This window comes from Centroberyx gerrardi, chromosome 7, assembly GCF_048128805.1.
Source record: "Centroberyx gerrardi isolate f3 chromosome 7, fCenGer3.hap1.cur.20231027, whole genome shotgun sequence".
NCBI classification, from domain to species: Eukaryota; Metazoa; Chordata; class Actinopteri; order Beryciformes; family Berycidae; genus Centroberyx; species Centroberyx gerrardi.
Window position 1 is genome coordinate 11,974,146 of NC_136003.1, and position 14,548 is coordinate 11,988,693.

Sequence of the window (14,548 nt, forward strand, 5' to 3'; positions counted from 1 at the left end):
ATGGTTAAGTTGGGAGGTGATATCACATCTAGACCTTCATCATAGCTTCACAAACTGATTTTAATTCTTTCTCTCCCTGACCTTCTGTAGATGCTGGCAGAGGAGAAGAACATCTCTGCACGCTATGCGGAGGAGCGTGACCGAGCTGAGGCTGAGGCCAGAGAGAAGGAGACCCGCGCCCTGGCTTTGACTCGCGAGCTGGAAACCCTGATGGACCTCAAGGATGAAATGGACCGCAACAACAAACTGCTGCGGGCTGAGATGGAGGACCTGGTATCCTCCAAGGATGATGTCGGCAAGAGTGTAAGTCGACCTAGCTTTTCAATGTTTACAAAGATGTTTGTAGGTTTGTGTTTGTGCTCTTAAAATCATGTCCGCTGTGTCTGCACGGTCCGTCCACCTGACCTGTCAAATCTATCACCGTTGTCCTCTTTTCTCAAATCCTTATCGTTGCCCTCACTCTCCCCTGTCCTGCAGGTCCACGAGCTGGAGAAGTCCAAGCGTGGCATGGAGCAGCAGCTGGAGGAGATGAGGACCCAGCTGGAGGAGCTGGAGGACGAGCTGCAGGCCACGGAGGACGCCAAGCTGCGTCTGGAGGTCAACATGCAGGCCATGAAGGCCCAGTATGAGAGGGACCTGGCGGGACGAGACGAGATGGGCGAGGAAAAGAAGAGGGCGCTGGTCAAACAGGTACTGATGGGATACAGGCTGATCCCGCCCTCACATGTGTACTTCAAGTTTCCACTTCCAACAATATCCTTAACCATTTTTATTTTACTCACTTACTTACTTACTTGTGAAATGGAAAACACCCCAAGACGATAACCATAACAAAAAGTCATTGTTATCATTGGAGACATTGTATATTATTATCCAGTCACAGACATACATTAACATACATGACAAACATTCCTAAATGAGACCGCTCCAGATGTGAATGTCTGCAGTTCCCAGATCAATAATTAAATTGGGAAATTGTAATCTACACTAATGCAGTGGTGCTAACTTTTTTAATCTATTCTACAGTTAAAGAGCTGCTGCAGGTGACATATTTTCATCAACAAATATTCATGTTGACTAAGATATGCCGTTTTAGTCAGTGAGTAATTGTCTAAATAGAATCAATAATGACTTGACTGAAAGCTTACTAAATGTAATGTATATTTTGTCAAAAGCTATGCTAAATTTCAAAAGGGTGTGAATATTAACACTGCTTAGGACATGTGCATGCAGGCAGAGTTATTTTGCTTTCCATCACGGGACATGGCTGAAATTGAATCTGTGTCCCTCAGGTGCGGGAGATGGAGCTGGAGCTGGAGGATGAGAGGAAGCAGCGTTCTGTTGCCGTGGCAGCGCGCAAGAAGCTGGAGCTGGACCTGAAGGAGCTGGAGGCAGCCATTGACATGGCCAACAAGAACCGTGACGAGGCCCTGAAACAGCTGAAGAAACTCCAAGTGAGTGCTCACTTGTTGAAATATCTGTCCGTATCAGCTCAACTAAATGTCAAAATACCAACCATATAGTCTATTAAGGACTCTCTTGTTGTCTGCAGTGTGACTCAACCTTGCTCTTTATCCTTTTCTTTTTCTCTCCAGGCCCAGATGAAGGAGCTCCTCAGGGAGCTGGAGGATACTCGTATGTCCAGAGAGGAGATCCTCGCCCAGGCCAAGGAGACTGAGAAGAAGCTGAAGAGCATGGAGGCTGACATGATCCAGATGCAGGAGGTCAGCACACCTCTTCAACTTTCTATTCTATTCCCTCTCCCTCTCTTACTTGTGCCCAACCAACACAGGATGATTATATATATTAGGTTCACTCAAGCCAGTTTTACCCCATCTGTCATTGTAAACCTAAATTACGGAAGCCAATTGCTGCAAGACTCTCACACACTTTAATAAACTGTTCCTTGTTTGTTTATCCCTCTTCAGGAGCTGGCGGCTGCAGAGCGGGTGAAGAGACAGGCTCAGCAGGAGAGAGACGAGCTGCAGGACGAGATTAATAACCAGGCCAGCAAGAAGTAAGACGCATCTTCATCTCCTTTTTAAAATTATACTGCTGTGTCACTGTCTGCATTGCTTGCTAATGACCCGCTTTTCTATTTTGGTCAATCTCCTTATATCCATCCCTCCCTGTCTCCATTCCTCTCCCCTTTCCCACCTTTCTTCTCCGTCTCACAGTGCCCTGATTGCGGAGGAGAAGAGAAGGCTGGAGGCTCGTATTGCTCAGCTGGAGGAGGAGCTGGAGGAGGAGCAGTGCAACACCGAGCTGGTCAACGACCGGCTGAAGAGAGCCATGCTGCAGGTCTGTAGATTGAAGACTGTCACATCAGCCTTCTAAAGCCCAAATTGAAATTAAAGCATAGAGCCTCCTGATTATAGTGTCAAACTACTGAAATTCTTTTAGGTGGCTTGGCAGCTCTTTAAGGCAGGGTGTGTTTTAATGGAGAGATTCGGTGTTCCATGGTCTCAATGCTATTTCAGAGACTTTTCCAACATGCCAAGAGTAAAATTCTGGGGGAATCCTGTAATTTGTGGCATGAAAGTGGTCATAGATATTGAATGTTGACACAAAATATTGACTATCGACAACTAAAAATTAATGGTAATTGTTATTGTGATTCAGCATTCAGCACTGAATATGCTCAGTGAATAAAATGACAATTAACAGAATGCAAAAAAAATAAAAAATGTGCACAATTCTTTAAGACTCACCAATGAGAGTTCCATAGTTCTTCAGGAAGATGACAAACTAATCTAACGATGTTTCTGCAACGCAGTCACAATTAGGTTAGGAAACTATTATTTCAGTAATCCCTTCAAAAACCTACATCAGCCACAATACTGTATTCAACACAAACTCAGTCTCTGCCTGCCATCCTCGTTTAGACTGACCAGATGAATGTGGAGCTGACTGCGGAGCGCAGTACCTCCCAGCGCCTTGAGGGGGCCCGTTCCCAGCTGGAGCGTCAGAACAAGGAGCTGAAGCTGAAGCTGCAGGAGCTGGAGGGAACCGTCAAGTCCAAGTACAAGGCCAGCATCGCCGCCCTGGAGGCAAAGATCGCCCAGCTGGAGGAACAGCTGGACCTCGAGACCAGGTGAGTGGGGCCAAGAAGCCTCAGCCACGGACAAAAAAAGAGAGATGATTGATTAAAGCAATTGTCAGTCATAGGATAAATCTCTCATGAACTCTCATAGAACTGTCATGGATATTTGAGTTCTATAAACTTCAAAATGTACTCAACACAAAGTAACAATTCACCACATAGACTTAAATTTATACAGGACACATGCCGCAAAGAAGAAAGAAGAATGTCTAGGTAACACTAGCCTTTGTGATAGTATATGACTTCTTTAGTCTGACCCATGGTGTGCTCCTGACCTAGGGAGAGGCAGGCGGCCTCCAAGCTGGTGAGACGCACAGAGAAGAAGCTGAAAGAGGTCATCCTGCAGGTGGATGATGAGAGACGCAACACAGAGCAGTACAAAGACCAGGTCAGAGATTTTTGATCATCACTGTCAAGCTAATACCCATCACAGTAGCTTTGTACTGGCTATTTTGATCTCCCTATTCTGGTGTTGTTTCTGTTTTAGTGTGATGTTTATGTAGTTCAACATCTGAAGCTTCTGTATGCCTGGTAACTCATGTCATCCATAATACCAGTAAACTAAATGCCACTTTGGAGCACAAAATGGTGATTTATAAACACACTCTATACTATATACACACTCCAATATTGGGCAGCTACCCAGCAGTATAGATGTCTTATGAAGGTCAGTGATAATTGTAGCCTACATCTTGGAGAATGCTTATCAATACCTCTTGTATATCTAACTCTGTGTGTGGTCATTTACATTTTCTAGTCAGATAAGTTGAACTCTCGTATGAAACAACTGAAGAGGCAGCTGGAGGAGGCTGAGGAAGAGGCTCAGAGAGCCAACGCCAACCGCAGGAAACTGCAGAGGGAGCTGGAGGACGCCACCGAGTCAGCGGACGCCATGAACCGTGAAGTCAGCACCCTCAAGAGCAAGCTCAGGTGGGCAAAGGAACTTTAGACTCCACCTGACACATTGGCTCTCACTGAGTTTTATGTAATTCTGTAGATAAGTGATAGATGCAGGTTTCCTACACAGGTCTGGCAAAGTATTAAAAATTAATGACCATAGTCTTTATTTGGGAATTAATTGGACAAAAGATCTTGAAACATATGGGGAAAAATATTGTTTATCAGTCCCAATACACATTTTATATTGTAGACATATGTCATTTTGAAATGGCAAATGTGTAGAAACTCTGCAGATAGCTGTATGCATTTACAGTATTCAGGAAGAGATAGCTGATACTGCTGCAAAGTTTTACCCATAATGCATATTTAAACCAGAAACCACCTACATGATAGTGCAGCACAACAAAGTGCCATCACATTATCCCTGGCAAGGCCTCCATTTTGCTCTTACCTTGCATGACTCGACTTCACCATAACTGACCTTCTCACTGCTGCTTTTCCCCGCTCCAGGCGCGGCGACCTGCCCTTCACCATGCGCCGCATCGTCAGCCGCGCCGGCATCGAGAGCGACGAGGAGAGCGAGCCCAAGAGCGAGACCCCCGAGCCCAAACCTGAATGAATAGCCACAGTGCCCACTTGCTCCTTTTTAGAGGATTGAACTGCATCATCAATAGACAGACCCAAATAACTGACACACATTGAGCAACACATAATGTGCCTCCTGAATGGGGAGGGACACAAACATCCGAATATTGTAGGAACCAGAGGCAGGGCTTAGGCTGATTCTTCCAAGTCTAGTCCCACGACAGTCTCTCCGATCTCTTTAACGGTGACAATCTATGCACACTTGATACACTCTCACACACATACAGAAGCCAGTAAACTCAGACAATCACCATGCTGACATATACACACACACTCACACAATATTTTTGGGCCAAATTTCTTTTCTTGTGCTTCATTTTTCATTCTCTGGGAAAAAAAAGAAAAAAGAAAATGAATGATATTTTTATAAGGAAACATTCCGATTGTAATAGTCCTGATTTAGGATCTATTTTTCTAATTGAAGAAAGAAAAACAAAGGAAGAAGTATAAATAAATGAAGACAGATTACTGGAAGGGGACCAAAGTAATATCGCAATCTATAGATTTGTATTTTATTCAGAAGTTTTTATAATGGTTAAGTATGAAAGTACTACATGTTTATTATGGCTCTTGCTCGCGCTCTCTCGCCTCAGTTTATAATGGAGGCTTACGTGCTGAAATGTATTCTATTAATATAGCTGTGGTTAGTACTCCACTACTATGCTTTTGGGCTTGATAATTCGATAGACACATTTAACGTGCAAACATTAATTTAGAGACAGATTTACGTACAGCAACACACAATTGGAGACTCTCATCGACGCATACTCTAGGCCTTTTGATTGTGACTGTGCTGAAATTTCTTAATTTTGCACTGAGATGTAAAACTTTAGCCTCGACATGATAAACCACTGCATTGGTGCATTTAATCGAAACATTGATAGAAAGGACAGATGCACATCGAACAGAAGCTTCAAAATGTCGGCGAGACCCGGCACATGCTCATATAGTATGTACTCAAAATGCCAACACACACTAAGGCCTTACATGCAGCTATATTGTACTGTGCAAGGTTTTTTTTTCTGGATGTGCGTTGATTTTTTGTATTTGTTTCTTTACTACTATCAATGTTTTTATTAATGTGCAGGGTAAAGCTTAAACGGGGTGGTGGGGTAGTTTATTACTCACAGCACACACTGTATTCTCAGGGCACAGCTTGATGAGGGGGGTGGAGGTGTTGAGGTTTTTACAGACCAGAGGTTCAGGAGGTAAAGGGAGGTCGTATTACTTAGATTAGGGGACACCATTGGGTATTTCAGCACTGTAACCTACCTGACCCATACTCTGACTGGCAGTTAGGGTTTGATATGGGGAGATAGTCGAAATGTCTGGCCAGGTATCGAATAGATCAATCGAATGAACGGCTATATTTAGATGTAAGGGCTTGAGGTCTGGATGAAGGAAACCCCTCGCAGGCTGTGCTCTGGGGTGGCTTTTGGCTCACACTGCTGGGAAGTGAGAGGAATGTGTTATTAAGAATAATGGCTCACAAATAAAAGGATCACTCTCTTTCACACTTAGAAACCAAGGAAAACCAAACAAAAAAAAAAGAAAAGAAGTGAAAAAAAAATGCATCTCCTTAATTTTTTTGTAATGTTAAATTTCTGTCTGCACCTCTGGAAGTGAAATCTTGAGAGATGAGTTGTGAAATGTTGGTATTATTGCAATAAAGAGGCTTTCTAAACTGCTACATTTTGACCTCCTGTGTCTTTGTAATTGTTTCATAATGATGTTATTTATGCAGAAGTTTTAAGACCAAAACTACCCTATCAAAGGCATAGGATGTTGTTTTTGAGATGATGTCACATCGCCAGGAGGGGGCAGTCTGGGCCTCCACAGTCTCCCAAGGGACAAGCAGAGCATAATAATGTAGCAAGTCTGAACCGGTTTTAACACTGGGCAGAATATAGTAAACAAGGATGGAGAATTTGGGTGAGAACATGCTTCTTTTTGCCGTGTTTATTTCCCATATTTCTGATATCTGATTGTTACACCGTCGTATTGCTGTTTTCAGTTTAACACATTTATTCAAGACATGAATATTGATGATAATGGGAAAACAACAGCTTACCTAGGAAGACAGGAAATTAAAAATTCAGGGAAATAAAGGAATATATTTTTCTGTTATTAGAAATATATTCTAATTTATTTATAGTAGAATTAGATGCTTCTGGTGTTCTTTCATGTACATAAAATAATGATCTGTTCATGATATTGACTGACAAAATCAACAGTGAATAAACTTGCACTACTAAACTGGGATTTGAAGAAGACTCGGGTTTCTGCAGAGAGAAATATCTATAAAAATCCGTCGATGACAATGACTGCAACCTCACTTTATTTTTTATTTTATTTTAATTAATAAAGAGATAATAAGATAAGATCGTGCTCTTCAGAGGCTGTGGGCTAATTAGAAGTTCCTGAATCACGAGGTGGTATTTATTCATTGCATCAACTGACACTCAGGCACACCAAGTTTGATATAAGTTACTATATGATCTTTATATGATGATGATAAGTTGCTACAGTTTAATGAAAACTTAACCGGGTCAGCCGTGATAACCAATCAGAAGCCAGCATCCTTCGGGTGGGCGGGGCTTCAATATGGTTACGACACAGTGCGCCGTCAAACAGGAACCGGCCGGTTTAACTTCTGAATGAGAAGAGACATCATTCAAGCCTACGTTAGAGTCCGGCAGGCGAGTGGCTTTCACGGCGACTGTGCTCTAGTTTCTACAGCAGGTCAGAGGGACTTTATCATTTAAAGAAAACTAGTTTGTTGAATTTTTCGGGTCCTCGACGGTGAGAAAACTTGACAGTGAAACAGGAAGGCGTGCACCTGCTGCTCTGTCTGAGGACGACGGCCACCTTCCTGAATTACATTGAAGCCCTGTCTGTACCTGTCAGCCGGTCTTTTTGTGTGTTTTTGACCGATTTTAAACATTGCAACGATTATGCCAGTGGCTAACTCCTGGTCTCAGCTCGTACAAGACTCTCAACACCAGTCTCTGCTTTAGTCTGCCTACAGAAATTGAGGAGACAGAGGGTAAGTCAGAAGTGCGAGTATGCAGCAGCAGCATAGACCTGATGCCCTAGCAGGTGGAATAATTTTGTCTCTATTTAGGTCTAGGTGGTGAATGCAATGTCAAAAGTTATTAGGTTGTTAAGGTAATGGATATGACTGACCTCTTCACACCTCGCATCCAACTTGTGTGTTTCTTTGGTTGAAACATAGTGGATTAAGTGTTTCTCTGTTATTTTGAATTCCCATTTTGTCTCTACAGGGTGTCAAAAAGTCTGGAAACTGTTATCAAAACTGCTGGTCAGATGTGGAATTCAAACCCACACCTCCATTTGGAGACCAGAGACTTTTGTAGGCACCTTAGACCAGTGAACCATCCTGATAACTAGTGTGAAAGCAAGTGCAACAAGGGACAAAAAACATATATAGTACTTAAATGTTATGAGCTACTTATCCCTATGATGCCAGACTTTTTAGACAACCTGTACTGAATCCAATCCAGCCCAGACCAATCAAAGAGCCCAGATGACTTGAACACAGCATAATTTCCAACACACGCAGACAAGACCACATGCACATACACACACACACACACACACACACACACACACACACATGCAGAAGTCCATTATGTGTGCATACTCCCGCTCATGTGAAAAGCATGAAAAACACGTGCAACAAGTCAGAACCAGATCCATGCTTAACCTAATATGTGGCATGGTCATCTCTGGTTAGTTAATGAATAGCTGTGTGTTGTGTTGGGTGGTCACCTAATAGGAGACATAGTGTTGGTCAGGTGATCCATATATTTATTTAGTCAGCAGTATCTGTGTGATCCCCAGCAGTTTCCAGCAGACAGCAGCACAGGCCCACTCTCCATCATCATCTGTAAGAGACACTCCAGATATTAAGACTGTAGCTTTCAGCATGAGTGCTGGAATATTAATTATTATCTGTGTTATGTAACAGACTGACCTCATTAGTGAAATAAAAGTTCAATAAATTCTCACTGCTCTCCTTTCCAGGAGTGTTGCAGAGAAGTCAGCAGCAGCGTGAAGACTGAAAGCGGAGGAAGAACAGATTTTGACTGTGATTTTGACTGTGCCTTGAAGGAACATTATTATACTCATTTATCATCTTCCTGAAGAACTATGGAACTCTCACTGGTGAGTCTCTGCTTGAACAGTTGTGTACAGTTTTTTACATTCTGTTTATTGTTTAGAGCCTTATTATTATAATGCTCATTTGTGTATTTGATATCCAAGGTGCAACTGCAGCGTTTTCCTTTCAACTGATTGTTAATGAATTAGATGATTGTGTTTTTGTTTGTTTAATAGAGTGAACAAAATATTAGTTTAGTATGAATGTTGTCTAAGATGATAATTTCAGCTTCCCTGTTTTATCAGTGATCTTGTGTATTTTGCAATCAATTTGATTAGTTCATCAAGACTTTTAATGGCCATCCTTTTCATCGAGCCTTTTCTAACTCGATGCCAGTTGCCTGGCACCAGCCCAGAATCACTCTCGCTACATTCAGACAGAGTTGAAAAAGAAATGCCCATTCAGTCTGAATATCAGGAAACGAGGTCAGGGCATCCTGGCCGACTTTGTCAAAGCCCCCCTCTAAGTGATAGTGCCATACTGCGGCATACTGATGACCTAATGTAACTCCCTCTCTAATCTTCAGCTTCTGTCCACCTGATCTTAGCTCTCTGTCTTTATCTTCTCTAGTGATCTAATCTTGACAGATTAAATTTTGATAATATTCAACATGTTCAGTGTGATTCTAAATTCTCACTACCAGTGTAGTTCAAATCAAATTCCTTTCCACTTTAGATATCCAAAGACCCGCCACAAATGGGCCAGGCTTTGCCAAGCCTCTTCTGTACCAGCTCTGCCATTGGTCAGCCAAGAAGGCACTGGATTATTGCTGTAGTCGTGCCTGTATTAAGGGAGTGGTAGGGAATTTTCGGAGGTGATAGAGCTACTGATTAAAGTCAAAGTGAAGGAACACTGGTGAAGGCCTGCTGGATCATAAAGCTCATGAAGGCAATGTACTACTGTGCTGTTACATCACAGTAACTGAACAAGGCTGGACATTGCAAAGCTCAGCTTTCTGTCTCTAGTGCTGAGGAGAATTGACAGTGCCAAATACTTACACACATATTACAAATAGAGCTTCAGTTTCTGCTGAAAAGATGTTTTGTTTGTCGCATATAAAGCATGTAGTAACTCGAATGTAGACTTTATGTGATATAAAACTGCTACTACTGTGCATATGTTCACATACACATTCAAACACACAATCTCTGTATGATTCTTGGCATTTAATAGATATTCATGGGCTGGAAGCCAGAGGGGAAAGGGGGGTACAGCAGCCTTGTGAGTGTATATTAGAGAGGGAGAGCGAGGGAAACATACACTCCCAGCGATCCGGATAGAGGTTTTTTCACAGAGAGCATACTGTTCATCATAAAGAGAGACAAAATCATGTTCCGAGCCCTTTTCACGCACACAGAAGGGCATTCTACCATGCGTGTGTGAAATTGACATTAACCATCTCCCTCCTATCTCGCTTTCCATCATATCCTCCCTCTCTCTCTCTCTTTCTTCACTTCTCCCTCTCCATACCTTGTACTCTCTCCTTCTCTATGTCCATCTACCCCCCCCTCTTTTCTTCCCACCCCTCAGGCTCACCCCGCTATCAAAGCCTTCATGTGTGGCTCCCTCAGTGGGACCTGCTCCACGTTGCTCTTCCAGCCTCTGGACCTGGTCAAGACACGTCTGCAGACATTGCAGAGCGGCATGCAGCCTGGGTGAGTGTGTGTAGTAAACTTACACACACTCACACACACCATATCAGTCAAACTTGCTTGACTCATGTGTAGCAACATGTCATTCTGTGTAACTATCTCACTCACTATATCACATGCTCTCTGGCCCTGTGACCTCCAAAACTGCAATTTGTTGTATTGACTGGATCAGCACAACAGAAAATTTAACTCTAACAAACCTTGTAACATGCAGGCTGTACATGGCCTGCATGTGGGAGCACTATTGATTATTTACAATTGATTACCTTTCTGTCAACTTATTTCATTATTCCCCCTGAATCTTTTAGTTCGGCGAGAGTGGGGATGGTGACGGTGCTGCTGAGCGTGGTGCGGACAGAGAGGCTGCTGGGACTGTGGAAAGGAGTTTCACCGGTTAGTTCGACTACTTGTAACTGCCGCAGAGTCCACACATATACCCCATCCCCGTTTTTTTGGTTGAAAGTCTATGGTCACCTCACCAATTCACCAACTTCAACAGATTCTCATTGCACCACAGTCTGACCCGGAATGTATCTCTAACATCCTCTCTCTCTCCTCCATCTCCTCCTCTAGTCCTTTGCGCGGACCATCCCTGGCGTAGGGATCTACTTTAGCACCTACTACTCTCTGAAGCAGCACTTCTTCCTGGACAGGAGCCCCAGGGCGTTGGAGGCCGTGCTGCTGGGAGCCGGGGCCAGGACGGTGGCAGGGGTCTTCATGCTGCCCGTCACTGTCATCAAGACACGCTTTGAGGTGTGTGTGTGTGTGTGTGTGTGTGTGTGTGTGTGTGGAGGGAGTGTTGACTTTAGGTGAGGCTGAGGTTCTTGCGGCTCTATAATGGGATAATGGGGTTCAGGTTAAAAAACAGACAATTGCACAGAGGTGTGGTTTGTACTTACATGATGTTTAAGAGTAAGGAAGGCTTTATTAGCATTTAGGTATTAAAACACAAGTATAAATTATATTTTTATGTTTGTCAAATTGAGGAGAGAATGTTTTGAGGTGTAACATGGCTGTGTTGTTCCGTTTCAGAGTGGCAGGTATAACTATGGGAGCGTGGTGGGGGCTCTGCGCAGCGTGTGTCAGACTGAGGGGCCCTTGGCTCTGTTCTCTGGCCTGATGGCTACTCTGCTCAGAGACGCTCCTTTCTCTGGTATCTACGTCATGTTCTACAGCCAGACCAAGGCCTCATTGCCAAAGGGTAAGAACTGAGGTTCATTTGGTACTAACCAACAGCATATGATCAATTTAAATAATCAGCGATGGATACAATTTCTGCTCTTTTGTAGCCTATACAGTATTTTTTTGCTTTGCATTTTTTGTCCTTATTTCCCTTCATGACTTTTGAGGTGTGTTATGGCTTGATGTAAAATGCACTTGAAAAAGAAATGATAAATGTAAACACCAAGCTGAAGAAGTAATTGTTTGGTGGCCATTGAAACTAAATATCTACATTTTTCTTTCAGAGGTCAGCGCGTCTGCTTACGCTCCCCTGGCTAACTTCAGCTGTGGGGTCCTGGCTGGGGTGTCGGCCTCCCTGATCACCCAACCTGCTGATGTGGTGAAGACACACGTCCAAGTGAGCCCACAGCTCAGGACAGCAGATGCTATCAGATACATCTACATGGTAACTATCTCATTCTTTTTTCTAGTCTAGTCTACCCAATGCCAGCCTTGGAAGACCTTCAATGTGTTTTATGATCATCTTGTCAAGTCAAATGCATCCTTCTTTGTGATGAATTTATCTGACACCTGTCCTTATTTTCCATCTCCTCCTCTGCTCCTTCTCTAAGGAACATGGGTTCCAAGGGTTCTTCAGAGGCGCTGTTCCACGGTTGCTGAGGAGAACCATGATGGCCGCCATGGCATGGACAGTGTATGAGCAGATGATGGCCCGCATCGGACTGAAGTCCTGAAGGAGATAGTAGATGGGAAGTGTGTGAAAGAGAACAAAGAGGGGAAGTGTGTGAAAGAGAACAAAGAGGAGAAGAGAGAAATGTCAAGTCGCTGAATGAAGATTGACCATGACAGTAAGGAGAGAACAGGAAGAAGATGCTCCAGTACTGTTTCGTCTCTTAAAACTGCTCAAATAAGAGTGCCAAAGGACTTCAACACTGACTTATTTCACCGTAACAAGAGATGCAGCTTGATGAGCGAAGACAGCCCAGACCTGTTGCCCTAAATGACTGACATGCACATTACAAGAGAGACAGGGGCTGATAGTTGGGGTATTGCTGAAGTACAGGAATCCATAGTTTTGCATTGCCTAAAATTTTGACTGTTGTTTGTGTTAGATAACTTTAAATATTTTAAAATTTTATATATATATATATATATATATATATATATGCTACTTTGTTCTGTATTGCACTACAAGTCCTGTAGAATTTCTGATCCTTAATGACCATCTGGACTCCCAGGCATGAACTGTGATTTTCCATATTTTGTAAATACCCCGCTGGGAATTCCTAAGTGTTTCTCTGGTTTTCCAAGGTCTTTTGAACATATCCATGTGACCTCAAAAAGACTGCAATGGCACAATCATTTATTACTCAGAGTATGCGTCGGAGACAGAGTAGGAGTTATGTAATGCACTTTAACCTCAGCAGTTCTATTATGATTCTCGGCACAGTTTAAAACCAGCGGAGTCTCTTAGTGCATTAGTTTGGGAGTCTACCTGCCTTCCTAATGGTGTCAAAAGATAGCCACTTTGTTATTTTTATTCTTATAGCATCGTTGTAACATATTACATATAGTATAAGCTGTCAGTCCTTTTGCTCTGTACAGTTAATTTGCCTTAAAATGGAATAATGATATGTGTTTTGCTGTCTTTATTTGTAGTGATACTGTAATAATGGTAAATATTGTGTTCATTAAAGTATTCTACCTTTTTTAAGAAAATAAAAATAGATGTACCGTATATCGATATGAAACACAAATCTACTCCTCTTGACATTCATTTCTTCACTTTCTCACCCCCTTCTTTTTCACTGTAAATGATTCAGTTCCCTCTGAAACACCGGTGTGCAGATATGGCTACTGTTTCACATGACATACTAAATTCCTGGCCCAGGCCTGGGCAGGGGTCAGAGTGACAAAGTAGATTTCGCACGAAGCTTAGCTCGACCCAGACTCATATTTGCGCCGCAAGCGTTCCATCTCTGTCCCACTTACTTCCCTCATAAAGCACAGACAGACAGCAAGTAGCACAACCAGACATAACCTGCTGCATCATGCTTCTTCGTCTTATCTGTTTTTTATGGTGGAATAGGATATATAAGAGCAGGGCTCTCTGCCAAACTGATTGTTCGCTGGTTCAGCTGTGGTGTGAAGGTATCAGAGGTGCCTCCAACAGATTAGAGAGACACAGGCCTAATGCTCAATTTATTGCACCAGACTGCTAGAACACGACGGCCAAAGACTTATCGCAGTGCAGTGAGGCAGAGATAAGCAGCGGAGGGGGAGTGGTGCCATGACATCAAATGGGAGCTAAGGACAGCGAGTGTAAGATTGTCAGGCAAGAGTAAGATATTAAGCTACTTAAGTTGATCTTCTACCCTCTGAACTAGACAAGTTATTCAGTAAAGACTTACTTCCTTTTTGATTTGCTGGGGTTGTATCATTTTTCTGTCCCAATAATGTGTTTGTTGTTCATCAGGAGGAAATCAATCTGTTCATACATCACATTTCTCACTTAGTTATGTGAAGCAAATATGTGGCAGAGGGCTCATTAGTGGCTTACGCACACAAAATTGGCAATTTTTGGATCAATATGCCATTTAGACTTTGTGACGCCATCCATACCAAGAGGATTAGGCCCACCGCCCGTCAGTGAGTAGCATACCACTGTCACAGCCAATGCTGCTTTCCCCTCTTGATTGGGGAATCAATCTCTTAATAATGGCCTTGGGCAGGGTGTGGTGTCAGAGTTATGGAGGTCAACAGATGGTGGAATATAAAATTACAGGCTACCTGAGCCTCTGTGTGTAGAGTATGAGTGTCATATGTTCACTGTTTTTTATGTATGTATGCTTATGTGTGTGTTTTCATTTATTTGCACTTTTA

The 14,548-nt window shown here is 42.9% G+C and overlaps 2 protein-coding genes across 4 annotated transcripts in view; both read left to right on the forward strand.

Annotated features, from left to right (window-relative positions):
• myh9b (myosin, heavy chain 9b, non-muscle) overlaps window positions 1-6,338 on the forward strand; it is a 34,562-nt gene extending 28,224 nt beyond the window's left edge. For both annotated transcript variants that reach the window (XM_071918527.2, XM_071918528.2), the window contains 10 exons: window positions 91-303; window positions 478-690; window positions 1,293-1,454; window positions 1,596-1,724; window positions 1,929-2,017; window positions 2,178-2,301; window positions 2,886-3,094; window positions 3,383-3,491; window positions 3,861-4,033; window positions 4,514-6,338. In XM_071918527.2, coding sequence (XP_071774628.1) covers window positions 91-303; window positions 478-690; window positions 1,293-1,454; window positions 1,596-1,724; window positions 1,929-2,017; window positions 2,178-2,301; window positions 2,886-3,094; window positions 3,383-3,491; window positions 3,861-4,033; window positions 4,514-4,622 — 1,530 coding nt within the window. In that variant the 3' untranslated portion in view covers window positions 4,623-6,338. The remainder of the gene's footprint in view (window positions 1-90; window positions 304-477; window positions 691-1,292; window positions 1,455-1,595; window positions 1,725-1,928; window positions 2,018-2,177; window positions 2,302-2,885; window positions 3,095-3,382; window positions 3,492-3,860; window positions 4,034-4,513) is intronic.
• Window positions 6,339-7,403: 1,065 nt separating this feature from the next.
• On the forward strand, window positions 7,404-13,318 carry slc25a38a (solute carrier family 25 member 38a). 2 transcript variants are annotated; one of them, XM_071918533.2, is made up of 8 exons: window positions 7,404-7,694; window positions 8,696-8,836; window positions 10,362-10,486; window positions 10,792-10,876; window positions 11,057-11,236; window positions 11,516-11,684; window positions 11,950-12,110; window positions 12,277-13,318. In XM_071918533.2, exons 2-8 carry the CDS (start codon window positions 8,822-8,824, stop codon window positions 12,397-12,399), a joined length of 858 nt encoding a protein of 285 aa, XP_071774634.2. In that variant the 5' UTR covers window positions 7,404-7,694; window positions 8,696-8,821; the 3' UTR covers window positions 12,400-13,318. The 2 variants fall into 2 exon arrangements, with proteins under 2 accessions (XP_071774634.2, XP_078140754.1); XM_078284628.1 differs by having other exon boundaries at window positions 12,293-13,318.
• Window positions 13,319-14,548: the final 1,230 nt, after the last annotated feature.

Bases quoted from the DNA above. Each gene is read 5' to 3' on its own strand.
- slc25a38a (XM_071918533.2), top strand. The intron at 10,487-10,791 runs GTGAGTGTGTGT...TGAATCTTTTAG, and splicing joins CAGAGCGGCATGCAGCCTGG to TTCGGCGAGAGTGGGGATGG. The intron at 12,111-12,276 runs GTAACTATCTCA...TCCTTCTCTAAG, and splicing joins CTATCAGATACATCTACATG to GAACATGGGTTCCAAGGGTT.